We start from the raw sequence: 14,251 nt of genomic DNA on the forward strand, positions 1-14,251 counted from the left end.
ACAGTGCTTCTGCAAAGAACCCCTAGCTTATTTCAAAACAGAGTTAAAAACTGTAAACAAACTCTAGGTGTACTGACAGAGATTTTAACAAAAAGCTGAATGAAAAGTAAAATATTTTTTTAGATTATTAAATACTGGGGGTTGCAGGATGATACTGCTATGTAATGTGAGCGACAGCTTTTACACAGGTATGGTTCATATCTGAATAACAGCCCTTAAAAAATGTTTTCAGTAAGTATAGACAGTTTTTCTTTACCCCTATAGAAATAAAGAAATTAAAATTACAAATAATTTCTTCCAGAGCCTAACAGAAAACATAAAATGTTGAGTTGCCAATTACTTTTCTGAAAACAAAATTATGGTACCCAACGTCTCTGATGCTGAGGTCCAAAGTAACCTGACAGTACCCTTAAACCATACAACAGATACTTCCAAAGTTCAGATCCACAAAGGATAATCTACTTCACCCTGCAGAACAAATAGCTACTGCAAACAGCTAAAAACCCTTGACCTCTGCTGTGCTCTACAGTAGGAATTAAAGGTGATCATAATCTGAGTTCTTTACAGTTTTTCCACAGACATTATCTCTGAAGAAAAAAAAAATCAGAATTTTCAAGGTTGTTTTGACTCTTACCAGTTCCTCCTCCTGACACATACTGTTCTTTAAAGAATAGGTACATGGTGTTTTCCCTTTCTTCCTCTATAAAACTGGAAGATTACTGTGTTAATTAAGGGAAGCTGCGCAAGCAGCAAAGATTAACGCAAATGTCTCACTACTGCTGAGTAATTGTTAATTTGACAATAACAAAATAGTTCTTTTCCCTGAGAATCAATCAAAAAAGCAGCCTTGTTTCACTTTTTGTAAATTAGCCCCACAGTCATACTTTCTACCCCATTCACATTCAGTTCTTTCTTGTAACCTGTTGTCTTGAGAAGGCAAGACAGAAGAGCTAAGCATAAGATTCTTGATTGCATAATTACAGATGAGTTGTCTCTACAGACTTAATAGGAGCAGTTATCAATTTCTGATATCCAACACACTATTGAGCTTTTTGGCATACAAGTTAATAATCACAAACAGTACTGTGAATATGTAGAATTCATTAATCTCTTCAGATGTACATACTGATAGACTCCAGTTAGTACAAAAAGTGAAGTCAGTATAGTACTCAGTGCCCTGCAAAGACATTCTGGTTTCATTTACATTAATTTCAAGTTTACATGAAAGATTTTGTACTAAACTGATTTCCAGTGTTCAATAATTGAAATAATACTGTAGTAAGGTTATTCGTGGGCAAACAGAGAAATGCTCTGAAGATAATCTGCAGATGCCACTATAAAGTCAGTCCATTCCTTTGCCAGCTCTTCAAAGGAGACTTCCTGCCCCCCATATTCCTGTGGGAGAATGCTGACAGGGAAGTGTTCGGTCAGACTCTGCATGTAGTTATTTCCATGCATATACACCTACAAAAAAATATGAAAAGCATTTACTTGGGTATGAATGCTATATTACAGAGTGAAAACAGGCAGCAAAGAAACTCAGTGCAAGAGCTGAAGCCACCAGCTCAGTTTGACTAGACAAGTTGACTTTTTCAGAATGAGCTCCTTAAATAAAGGAGAAAGTACCATGTAAGTGAGTTTCCCATGGGTGCTCAAACTGTGTGCTCAGTATCTGCAGCTTGGCGAAGCATGGACTACAACCCAAGAACTGCATTTTATGCAGCTGCAAGCACAGGAACTGAAACAAACTATGCACTTGTTCCAGACTGGTTTAGTGACATTGAACAGCTAAAGTGAGCTAAACCATTGGAAGACCAGCACTTGGTCTTATCATTACAGCTATCATGCATTTGGTTTTCTGTCATTTCCAAGAAAAAGACAGCTTGGCTCCTGGCCATTACTATCTGTTTCTGCCACATTTATTTAAAAACAGCATTATGCAATATGTATGTAGGTTCACCCAGCCAAGGAGGAGATTCAAAAGAATGGGTATCTTGGTTCTTACATTTCAGGTCCAACTGCAATTAGATGCTGGACTACGCCTCTTTTTTAACCCTTCTAATACCATAGTTTTGGTTCTTCTTGCTTTATTGCAGCTACTTTGAAGCCTTATTTATTACTTTCAGTCAGACACTTTTATAGGCCTCTTATTAATACATTACAAGAATTGTCTGCAATTATTATTGTGTGAAGACTGCAAAATACTCAAAAGGTAGCTGTCTGTCTTTTATCTAACACTTGCCCATCAGGAATTAAGATAATGACTGAATAGTAATTACTCTTATTAAGGTATGGGGAATTGACCCTTAGAGGTTTGTTTTGAGATCCTACCTGTAACTCGGCCTGGAGACAAGCTAATCTGCTTCTGTTCCATTCCATGAACTAGGATATCTGGTTTGTTTTCTTTTAGGCCTTTACTGTCCATCTGCCCTCCCTTCTGCTTTTTGAGTTCTATCCTGAGATATTCTGAGCTGGATCAGATGACATGGGCTTTTTTCACTGGTAATAATGTAAGAGATGAAGGGCCATGGCTTCAGGCTACTCCAACATACTTCCTCTTCTTATCCTCTTTTGTGAGTGAGGGGTGCACAAGGCTCCCGTAACAAAACACACATGGTAGGAAAAGGGTCCTGGCAAACAAATGCTAACAGTGACCAGAAAAAACATGGATCTACTGTCCCTGAGTGTCATAGCTACTGCAAATGCACAAAATCTTTGTGCTGAGATAAGGAGGCTTCAGAGTGGGAACAGCAATAGGCATGGCTGCTTAGTTTGTACCTTAGTCTGCTGTTAACATTTCACAGTACTTTTGTGTTAGCTGAAGTCTCCAATATTCTTCCTATGCTACAATAAACAGAATTCTTGACATGCTTTTGCATCCACATACAAACAGGTTTTCAGATTTAAAATTGAAAAAACACTTAAAACAACTAAGGAGCTATTTGGAAAAACCCCTGAACTTAAGCTTGACTGATTTTTTTTATGCATAAATGTCTCTGCAGGTCTTTCAGAACTCAAAAATTGTCTTCTACAAATTCTGCACTACTTGAAGCATAACATCACTTTTTAATGACAGTTTCTCACTGTCATTTTATAGTCACAGTGCTGGGAGATCCAGGACCTATTTCTTCCTAGTTCTGCAGAAGAATTGCTGTGTGGCCTTAAGCAAATTATTTAACCTCCCTGCGCTGCAGCAGTTTTTCTCTTCAGAGTGGTGATAAAAGCAACTGCTTGCAACTCTCACATCAGTGATAACTGCAAATGCTTTAACAATTAAATTCTGGAATCCTGCATGGCACTAACACACAAAAATAATTTATGCTTTTCAGTGCTCAGGAGTACCAGATCCTAAGGGAAGTGCTACAGATTGTCACGTAAGAGTTTTGTGGCAGAAAGAAATATTTGTGTGCACTCACCCGTTCCTTTATTTTTTCAGTGAGAAAAGGCTTAATTAGAGCGAAGACTGGGTGGAAGAATAAAGGCTCATTTATCAAGTGGATACCCCGAACTTTTAGTGGAAAGGAATCCTGTCAACATACATGAAAAAAGGTATGAGAAAAAAGAAAATTTGAAAAGATTCTATTGTTAAGAACAGTCTTTGAAAACTACATAGTCCATAAGTTAGAACACTCCTCCTGACCTTACCAATTCTTGCACTTCAGAGTGTTCTTAATGTACACTGCCCCAATAACACTTAGAAAAATCACATCAATCACATCAATGCTCTTCCCATTAGATGAAGGAAAGGGGAGGGAAACCCAAACAAAACAGAGAGGCTGGCTATTAAAAAACCAACCTAACAATAGAACCAAACAGAAAAATAAACAAGAAAACCCTCACCAAATTATACATAAGTAATGTACATAAAGCTTGTGCTCAGCCTTTCCTCAGAGGTACAATTCTTCACAAGAGATTCTGCTGCTAATTTACAAAACAAATCTATCATACCATGTGTTTTCATTGGCAATTTATAGCCTGAAGGATAGTATGTAAATATGTATAAACCATTAAAGCTACTAACTTAAGTTAAATAAATTATAATTTAGAGACAAGCCTTGAAATTACTGGCTATTGGCACAAGCCAGAAGTTCAGCTTTCTACTTGCATTCACAATTCATTTAGAAGTTCCATACCTTTGAAAGTTAAAAGAAAATACAGCAGTGCTGAAAGGGAGAATTATGCAATAGGGAATGTATAGCTTCCATTCATACCTCACCTGATACTACCTCTGCAACCAGAAGTTTTCTGCTTTTAAAAATGGTACTTCTCACAAACATTTTCTCCCCATTAGTACAGCAGCTCTTCTCCCATTATTCCATTCACTCTTTTATGGATAAAAAAACCCCAAACCAAACCTCACACCTTCCTTAAGTGCAAATCCTTTTACAATTTAATGTATGATAAAGACCTTAAAACTATCAGATTATAGGTTTACTGCATGCTATTATGTGCTATCATATACTTAGAATCTACTGTCATGTTTTTCACAAAACAACTAGGTTTTTCAAGATGATGTCACTTACTAATCTGACTCCACTTCCCATTTCTTAGTATGTATTTTCTTTCTATTAACTTCCGTTTCTTCCTACAGGGTAATAATTTGCAAGACACATTTCTAAAGTAAAAAATGGGTTGAAATTAAGATTACTTAATTTTTAGTTATAAGTATATTGAACAACACACCTGTTTTTTCAATGCTTATAATAAAAATTTAGAAGTTTGAAAAACATGCAACAGATCTGAAATAGATCATGATGGAAACATGACATTTAAAGAATTTCCTGCTTTGAGGTAATGTATTGAAGCCTTTAGTGGTAATTGCAAATCCTGTTCTACCTCCTTTCTGCTTTATTACAAGGATAAAAAAATTACTAGCAATATTTTTACTACCTCAGAAATCAACTGGAACACTTTTACTAGTCCAGTTCTCGTGAGATCTGGCCCAGGACAGTATGAACATCAAGAGTTCTTATTCTAGATGTGGAAAGTTGGGAATACATGCTGGTTTCACAGAAGTTTCACAGAAGGTACGAAAAAGGATAAACAGCTGAAGTTACAATGATATTAGTTCAACGACTATGCTTTGACTAAAGCTCAGATATGAATCTTCCCAAATCAGAGCAAGAGATTATTTCCCTGGCTCGTTTGCACATTGCAGGCTAACAGACCTTTTATCACTGACTTTCAACCTAACTTCAGAAGGAAAATAGGACTACATTGTCACTTGTCTGTCACTTCTCTGTCCCCTTCTTTTTTTCCTGCATTCCTTTTTTATTTCCTCTCATATCCTTTGGCAAAGTTCTAACAAATTTGTCAGAAAAGAACAAGTCTTAAAGGCAGTAAAGTCCCTCCAAGTTTTGTGAAAAGCAGATGAATTAGCAGTGAGTTGGACAAAAAAATGCTCGGGGATGGGGGGGAGGCAAAAAGCAAACAGAACATAAACATACATTCTGTTGGTAGCAGATGAAGATCACATAGCATCATCCATACTGGTAACAGGTTAGTACTATCTGTTTTTAACTCAGTACATGCTCTGAGTCTCAGGGGAAAAAATGTGAAAAACACAGATCCTTCCAAAACTGGGCTTCATCTGCTCTTACACTCATTAAATTCTTGTCTTATAACAGGTAGGTGGAGTTCTTACAAAACATCAGAGGTTAAAGGACACTTACTGCTATGCAAGAACATACTTTATGTCAAATCAAGCACAACCTATGCATTTTAATGGATTTAAGATTTTGTTCTTTTAAGCTGCATAGACTCTAAAAAGGTATACAGAAGGAAAATGTACTATAGCTTAAAACTGATGAAAAATTAAGAGTTATAGCAATGAAGCAGTGTAAAGCAGTATGTTAGACTTACTGTGAGAACAGCAGCAATTTTCTTGGCCACTGCTGGACTGATCTGAAATGCATGAGCAAATTTCCACCCTTGAAGATCAAATATAGCCTTGACTCCATTCCGCTGAGTCTCAGTCTCCTTCACAATGAGTTCAGATGTGATGAGACTTACACGAAACACATCATATGCTGTAAATAACTTGGGATCCCATTGTCCTGAAGAGTAGATAGATTACTCTGCATTACCACAAGAATACTGCATACACCTGTAATTTCCCTTGCTACTACTTCTAATGTGCTTCTCAGGAACAAAAAGTAACTAGTAATATCAAAGCTCCTGAAATAAAACAATTTGCCAGCACAGAAGTTCTTTTCTGTGCCTGCTCTGTCATTCATCTTCTGCACACTTTTTGTAGATGGTACTACCTAATGGATGCTTGTAGATGCCACCTAATGCAGTATGTTCCACCTATGGCTGTAGCCTCCAGTACAAGGTTTTGACGGGAACAGCTTAATTCAGTAACAGAAACAACAGATCATCAATCCAATCAATTCAGGCAATTTTTCTTCAGTACAGTAATTCTACCAAGATTGTGAATTTCACTGCTGAAATTGTGACAATAAAAAAACCCAAAACAACAACCAAAAAACCCACAAAAAAAACCCAACCCCAAAATCCCCAAACCATGAAATAAACCAAAAACATCAGTGCCAGAGCCAGATGTGAAACAGGTTTAAACAATTTTGTCACTCACCAATTCTGTATATTAGAACTTTGCTTCCATGTGGGTCCCTTGATCTCAGGACTCCATGATAGCCAGCAAGTAAGAGACCAAGAACAGAAGATGGTCGTAAATCTGCACTTATTTCCGGGCATTCAATTCTCCACTTCTGGTAATTCTTCAATAACTAGAAAAAATAAATGTGGACGTCAAATAAGCATCAGGTGTCATATGAACAGCACAGTTAAAAAAACATTTTCTACATGTGGTCACATTCAGGTTTAATTCCTTAAATTAGCTGTAATTTCATTGTGTATTTTAAGCAAATCACTAAGGTACTGTACTGGATCAAATGAGTGAGTCCTTATGATTAATATAGAAACCTGTCAAATTGCTAACGGACAGCAGTTGTCATTTTGTGTCAGAAAACGGGAAAATATAGTAGTTTCCATGTAAAATACACATGAAAACCAGTTTTCTTACTCAGGTTACCTTTAGAGTTATGCAGTTTGATACTGCATCAGATTCATTCTCCAGTTTTGAATTTAGACATGTAAAATTTTACAAACGAATATTCTCCTTCACCCACCCATTCCTCCCCTCCCATAAAGTATGGGCCCATTTTGTACACACACATAGAGTCATAAATAATTTTAGTTTACTATTAAAACAGGTATGATCATCAGCATATTCAAAGAATTTTTTCAAGGTTCCTCTTAGCCCCCTGAAAAGGCAGAATATAACAATGCAGTAGGTCCATTACCCATTAAGAAATTTGCCTTCCACAGAGTAGAAACACAAGAATCTGTTTTACTAAAGCAGAGATTCTGCCCTTTATAGAGGACATGATCACCCTGGCTCCTAAGACTGGAAGGCAGCAACAGTACATCTACGGCACAGGAAGAGCTGTGTGTTGAAGGGCAATGGCCTAACTCTAAGGAAGAATCCATCATAGGCATTTCTTTCTGAGGTAACATCTGTGTAGAAGAATTACAGGTGATACTGTGAAAAGTCATCTTAAAGATGGATCATGAAAAATTAAGTTGGTGATGCAGTAGTTTTAATCCCCAAGTCTAATTACCGTTTCTCATTATTAAGTGGTGAAGAAAAGTAACTGCTATTCCCTGCAACTAAAATTTCTTGAAGATATTTTCCATAGGTAAGTGGGAAGCTATAAAAGACTATTTTCTGAAAGGCTTCCTCTCAATTCACCAACTAAATTCTGCCTCTGCTCTATCACCCATGCTAAGTTCTCTGTAACTGAATTTGGAGGGTAAAGGGGTAGTTATTGCAAGTAATTTAGATTTTATATTACAATTTCCTAAATAGCGACAGTTTAGACTTTTAACTAAGGCCTTCAAAGGAGCCAAGGGAACCAGAATTTTTCAGTAACTTGTTTCACAACAAACTGAAACATAGGTTTAAATCTTAAAGGTAGCATGCACAGGTTAGCCTTTGTAATTGTTTCTGTATTTCATCAAACAGCAAAACAATCTGATCTTCATCACAGTTTCACAAATTAAATGTCTTCACAATAAAAGCATCAACCAACAGTATAAAAACATCAACCAACAGTCTTTTATTTCTGTTAATTTATATTAACAGAAATTATTTTTTATTCATTTTTTAATATTTCACAAAAGAAACATTAAAAGAACTATCAGCTCCAACAAACAGAACATAACTTTATTTAAATTAAACATTTCTTGTATCTATGCAAGTATCATTTTCTTCACCATTTTGATAGAGAGAAAGGTCAGCAGGAACTGCAGTGGATACTGAATACATCCCTTGGAACATCACTGCATCGTCTATACTGATGCGTAGCTACAGTCTCTTAGAGGGAGACCAGAGACTCACCATCCTGTACCACATAGCATGCTTATATGAGATAATTACTTGTATTCCTTAACCCTTCCTCCACTTTTGTAGTTTCTCATATAATTTTACATAAAATACATACTTTTCTTCATTGTAAGGCTCTTCAGCTCAGCTGAAGGTCTTAAATTCTTCTGAAGGTGTCTCGAATTATGAGGGAATTATTTATAAGGCATTACTGTTGTCAGTAGAATTTACTTACAAATACACAGCGTACTGATCAGAAATTATCTGTATCTTTCATGGAATAGCGCCTATAAATACATATTTAGGTACAAAAATTAGAAAGTTCATCCCCCATGCTAGAATTCCACCTGTGGAAAGCAACATTTAACCTTTAGGAAAATCTTACAAGAAACCTTTTGAATGCATTAAACCTGTTGTAGTCTAGGCTAACTTCAAACAAATGAACAAAAAAGGTTGGGGTGGGATGGGGGGGAGAAGGGTGGAAGTAGGGAAAGTAAATTAATTTGTGGAATAGAAATTCACTATGATTGCAAGATAGCCCTGAAGAGGTACTCTGACTCTCCCACTCTGTTAGTGCTTTACTCTCTGCAAAGGGCACTCTTTGAGCAATTACAACCACTTTGTGCCAACCAGACAGCACTGTCAACATATTTTTTCCCTTGGTCTTTCCAATAGAAACACTTTAACCACAGCAAAATACAAAATCACACTCAAAAACTACACAAACATCTGTAGCTTTGTAATTTCTCACTTTTCTTCCAAAATCTCTCGTACCACAACTTATTGAACCTAATTTACAATCACATAAATATTGTAAACATCTCTTTGAAGTGCTGCCTGCCAATACTAAGATGAGAATAAATATAATACACTCATTCAATACCCTAAATAATCCTTTCTTGTCAGTGCAGTTATTCTCATTAGTATTTACATTTTCCAAGTTAGAAAGAACAAGGACTTAAGTTCTGGACCTTGGGAGACAGTGATTGTAGCTTGTGACACGCAATCCTTACAGGAGGATAATTTATCTATCTGGCAAGTCCATTAAGGAGTAAATATATCGTTGGAATACTACTGATGCCTTCCATAATGTGGGCAAGTGGTACATCTTTTAGGCACATGACATGACTAAGCTCCAAACACACTTCCCTTGGACAGAAAGCCACAAAGTGCTAAGGAGTTATCAGATTTTGAAAACTGATTCTAATTACCTGAAACAATTAGAGCTAAAGTAAACTTTGGTGTTAGATAATCTTCCACAGCATCTACAGCTAATTTGGGGACATACTCTATAAACTTTTACTTATGTAAACAATCCCTTTGTCAGCAGCTGGATAGACTCATGTCACACAGCTACTTCCATGAGTAATCCTTAAACATATAATGGAATTAAACAACTAGCAGTGGGTACTTACATTTTTATTTTATTTTGAAATCTTCTAATTTAACATTGTTTAAACACTAAAATTCATGTGAAATGCTTAAAAGACTTGGGGTTTTGGTTTTTTTTTAGTAAAGACAGCAAGGAAAAACATAAATATTATTTATAACAGTCTGGATATAGAGATCAGCAAACTAATATCAGGAAAAGCAGGAGCATTCATTACATAGTATAAAAAGTGGCTTATGTACCTAGAACACAGGGAAAACATCTCAATATATAATTATCTGTGTTTACAGACTGAATAACCTACTTAGCATCTGCTCAGCATCTGAAAATAGATGCACGGTAACTCAATTAATGGGGAAAACTGGATGAAAAGCTCCAGTGTCTGGAGTTAAGCATTAATTAGGATTTTTTTCCTGAGGTTTGCAAGAGACAGTTACAGACTTCTGAACATCACAGATGATAAGTAACTAATTAACCCAAGATTCATGTGCTGCAAAACAAAGTGAACTTAGTACTTTACTTAAAAGAAAACAATGTGCTTGTTAAAGAAACCAGTGTATTTTTATATGTAAATTAACTACTTTTTTATTGATTAATAACTATTTATTCATATTAACAAGGACACTAGACAGAATTAGGCCTCTACTCTTGTCAGCAGTTGTACCAATGCACACAACATTTAGGAAAAGTATGTTTTATATTGGTAATCTTTGGAGGAGAAACCAACAGCTCCAAGTTTAGAATATAAACATATATATACACACACATAAACACACACCTTTGTGCATATGCTTTATATATATGTATATAGCTACACACAGATTTTAACTATCTGGTATCACAGATAAAGAATTTAAAATGTTTTTATTGAGACATAGAACTTTACCAACTCCACACACACCACCTCTTTGCCAGCTGGGAGAAGACGTGTAAGGTGAGACATTTGGTTTAGCACAAAGGGAAGAAGACTTGTTGACTGATTTGTTTCCTCAACACTCAGCCCAGAGACATCCTTTTTGAGAAATCCCTCTGCATTGATGGACAAAGACCAGCCAAATAACCAATTCGAACTTTGTATTTATATTTGAATGATGTGAAGATCCTCAGAGGTAATTCCTGAGACTCAGCAGTAAGTTTGGCACTATGGAAAACAATCCTTCTTGTACAGCATAGTTATTCTAAGCAACTTATTTGCCGCACAACACACTAGAAAGTCTTGATTCCTACAAAAGTCAAATGCAGAGCAAAGACAAAAGTACCTTCATATCAACCAGAACTCTTAAAAGGATCCTAGATATTGAGATAGTTTTGAGTACCATAAAAATGATGCTTACAAAAGTCTTAAGTGGTATATTAAAACACCTCCTGGCACAGAGTTTCAAAGTTGCATTTTTACTGAATTTAAAGAGTGTCGTTCTTTTCCCCAGAGTATAATCTATTTCAAGTACAAAAATACAGTATCCCCAAGTCACTGAGAATCACACTCTTATACAAAAGTTGCCTGTGAGACATAATGCAAGGACATAATAAAACACACTGGGCAAAAAGATTTATGGAGGAAAGAAGATGCTAGTTCTCCAGATTTCACATATTACTACTGAATTCAAGTGACTGTTTCTGATCATAACAGTGAAGTCAAACATACACACACAGCTCATACATTAAAAAAGGGACGTATAAAGCCATTGCTTTAGTGCAATTAATGGAGACTCGTGGCCCTGCTTCTCAGTTTACAGCATATAGAGTACTTAGGTATATCTGCACAAATTAATGAGCAAACAACATGCTTCAGCTCAGATATTAATTTATATCCAAACTGCAAACTTCTTCAGCATTGGCATTTCATCCATACTATCCAAGCTATGATGCAAATTGTATGAGCCAAGCGAAAAGAACACAAAATATAGTTTTTAAAGCCATTTATGATTAAGAGCTTAATTCAGTTTCTCACTTTTTTTTTTTTTTAGCTACTTTAATTCTGCAATATATCCTTATGCAAACAACCTTCTTTCATGGTGACTAAACTTAAAAAATCTACAGTACAGAGAAGTCATAAATAAAAAGGTGAGCTCTGTTGGGCAATGCTATGTCATCAACATCACTGAATACCACTGAAACACAGCTTCCAGGTGGCATTAAGTGAGTAAGTGCTTTTGCCCTGGGGAAGATTTGGAAATACTTTCTATTCAGAAGGGTTAGTGGCTGTCAATCTTCCTGTAAAAAAAAGAAATAGTAACAATTTGTACCTTTGGATATTAAAAATAGGCACGCACTGTCTGTACAGCAAAAAGCTGTACAATCAGCCAGAGAAGTATGAAAACTTACCAAAGCCTGAAAGTTCTGCAAATGACTAAACTCCAGGAGAAAAGAGTGGGTTTTACTCATAGCTTTACACTGGATCAATTACAAATAAGCAGTGAAACTAGTATCACTACTAGTAACAAGTAACTGAAGCCTGGTGAGCACAGTAAGGATGTCCTCTAAGGGTTATTGTTATCTGATGGGAGTCGTGACTTTACCACACTTACTGTAACCTCTGCCTTATATGACTGTACCCCACTTACCGTAACCTTTACTCTACCTCACCGAGGCTGCACAAAGCCAGCCACAGCACCACACATTTATATGGTGGTGCCACGCTGAATGCGACAAGCAATTAGTTACACCCTGAAACTCCCTGCTTGGCCTTGGCCGACCCAAGCAGCGCAGCTCACCCACCCCACTCTCCCCTTAGCAGCAATAACACGCTACTACTTCGCGATTCCGCCCCCCCCGCCCCGCCCTGCTGCCTCGCCGTACCCCCGGGACAAAGGCGAGGCCCCCGGAGGCAGCGGGCTTCGAGGCCCGGTGGGCCTGCTGGTCCCAGCCCCGGCAGCGGGCTGGCGGACGGGACGCCCCCGGGCTGGGTCCGGGTCCGCGTTCGCGTCCGCCTCCGCGTCCGTGTCCGCGTCCGTGTCCGCGTCCGCGTCCGCGTCCGTGCCCGTGCCTGGCTGGCTGACAGCCGCCGCGGGGACTCCGCAAGCGAAGGGAAATGCGGCCGCCCCCTCCCCAACCTCAGAGGGTGGCGGGACTCGCCCACAGACCCTCGGGCGGCCACCGGTCCTTTCCTCGCTCCCCTCCTTACCCTCCAGGCCTGGTCCAAGTGGAAGTCTCGGGCGCGCAGGAACCGCACCAGGAAAGAGTCGCTGAGGGGCTGCGGCCAGCGCTGGCCGGGCTCTGCCTCCGCCCGCCGCCGCAGCTCGGAGACGGCGCTGCGCACCCGCGGCGAGTGGTCGGGCAAGTCGTTGAGGCGCCCCGCGCCAGGCGGCCCCTGCGACATCCCGCCGCTGGCCGGCTCCGAGGCGACCGCGCTCAGCCCCGCTGGTCCCATCGGCAACCGAGTCGCGGCGGAGCCCGCCGGGGGCGGAGGCAGCCCGTTTGGGCTTACCCCTGAGCACCCTCCCCGGTCGGAGCGGGAAGGGGCGGAGGCAGGTGTGTGTGTGTCCCCATCCGGCCCCGCTGCGGAGGTCACCTTTTGGGGTGATACTTTGATCTTTGGTTTGGGTTTTGTTTGTTTTTTCCCACTTTTACGGGCTTGACCTGTTTTTAGCATTTTATGCCTTAAGAACTTCTCTTTTGTTTTTAGCTTGCAGCTCCAAAAAGAAGCTGTGCCTGCAGTAACAGAGATACATCTTCTCTGCATGGAGAAAGGAACTGAAGTCAGCTTCAGTCCAACTTTGCTGCCTGGCAGTGAGTTCAGTTATCGAAGGTGAAGAGTGAATTGCTGCTATTACTATTTTTATGATAACCGTTTCCTTTGAACAGGTTTCCTTTGTGATCTCTCTGGCATACTTAAGGCTTAAAAGCCTTACTTCATTTAACATACAATGTATAAAGCATACTTAGGCCTAATAAAAGGTTAGGCCGCATCTGGAATATTGCCTCCAGTTCTGAGCCCCTCAATTCAAGAAGGACAGGGAATTGCTTGAAGGAGTCCAGCGCAGAGCCACAAAGATGATTAAGGGAGTGGAACATCTCCCTTATGAGGAGAGGCTGAGGGAGCTGGGTCTCTTTAGCTTGGAGAAGAGGAGACTGAGGGGTGACCTCATCAATGTTTACAAATATGTAAAGGGTAGGTGTCAGGATGATGGAGCTAGGCTTTTTTCAGTGATATCCAGTGATAGGACAAGGGGCAATGGGTGTAAACTGGAGCATAGGAAGTTCCACGTTAACATCAGGAAGAACTTCTTCACTGTAAGAGTGACAGAGCACTGGAACAGGTTGCCCAGGGGGGTTGTGGAGTCTCCTACACTGGAGATATTCAAGGCCCGCCTGGACAAGTTCCTGTGTGATGTACTGTAGGTTACCCTGCTCTTGCAGGGGGGTTGGACTAGATGATCTTTTTAGGTCCCTTCCAACCCTTGGGATTCTGTGATTCTGTGATTCTGTGACAAAACTTTGTTCAAGATTATCTT

At 39.0% G+C, this 14,251-nt stretch overlaps 1 protein-coding gene across 1 annotated transcript; it reads right to left on the reverse strand.

The window, feature by feature from the left end:
* Window positions 1-1,081: 1,081 nt before the first annotated feature.
* On the reverse strand, window positions 1,082-13,243 carry TTPA (alpha tocopherol transfer protein). Its single transcript, XM_065668348.1, has 5 exons — window positions 12,922-13,243; window positions 6,596-6,749; window positions 5,863-6,056; window positions 3,417-3,527; window positions 1,082-1,464 (listed from the first exon to the last, which is right to left on the reverse strand). Exons 1-5 carry the CDS (start codon window positions 13,165-13,167, stop codon window positions 1,285-1,287), a joined length of 885 nt encoding a protein of 294 aa, XP_065524420.1. The 5' UTR covers window positions 13,168-13,243; the 3' UTR covers window positions 1,082-1,284.
* Between the last annotated feature and the right edge of the window lie 1,008 nt (window positions 13,244-14,251).

Source organism: Lathamus discolor, chromosome 2 (assembly GCF_037157495.1).
Source record: "Lathamus discolor isolate bLatDis1 chromosome 2, bLatDis1.hap1, whole genome shotgun sequence".
Taxonomy (NCBI): Eukaryota; Metazoa; Chordata; class Aves; order Psittaciformes; family Psittacidae; genus Lathamus; species Lathamus discolor.

What these genes read in the sequence shown, in the direction of transcription:
- TTPA (XM_065668348.1), bottom strand. Translation starts at nt 13,167, where the DNA reads ATGGGACCAGCGGGGCTGAGCGCGGTCGCCTCGGAGCCGGCCAGCGGC. An exon ending in ACTTGGACCAGGCCTGGAGG is followed by an intron (nt 6,750 to 12,921) that starts GTAAGGAGGGGA and finishes TATTTTTTCTAG; the next exon opens with TTATTGAAGAATTACCAGAA. An exon ending in AAATTGCTGCTGTTCTCACA is followed by an intron (nt 3,528 to 5,862) that starts GTAAGTCTAACA and finishes GTATGTTGACAG; the next exon opens with GATTCCTTTCCACTAAAAGT.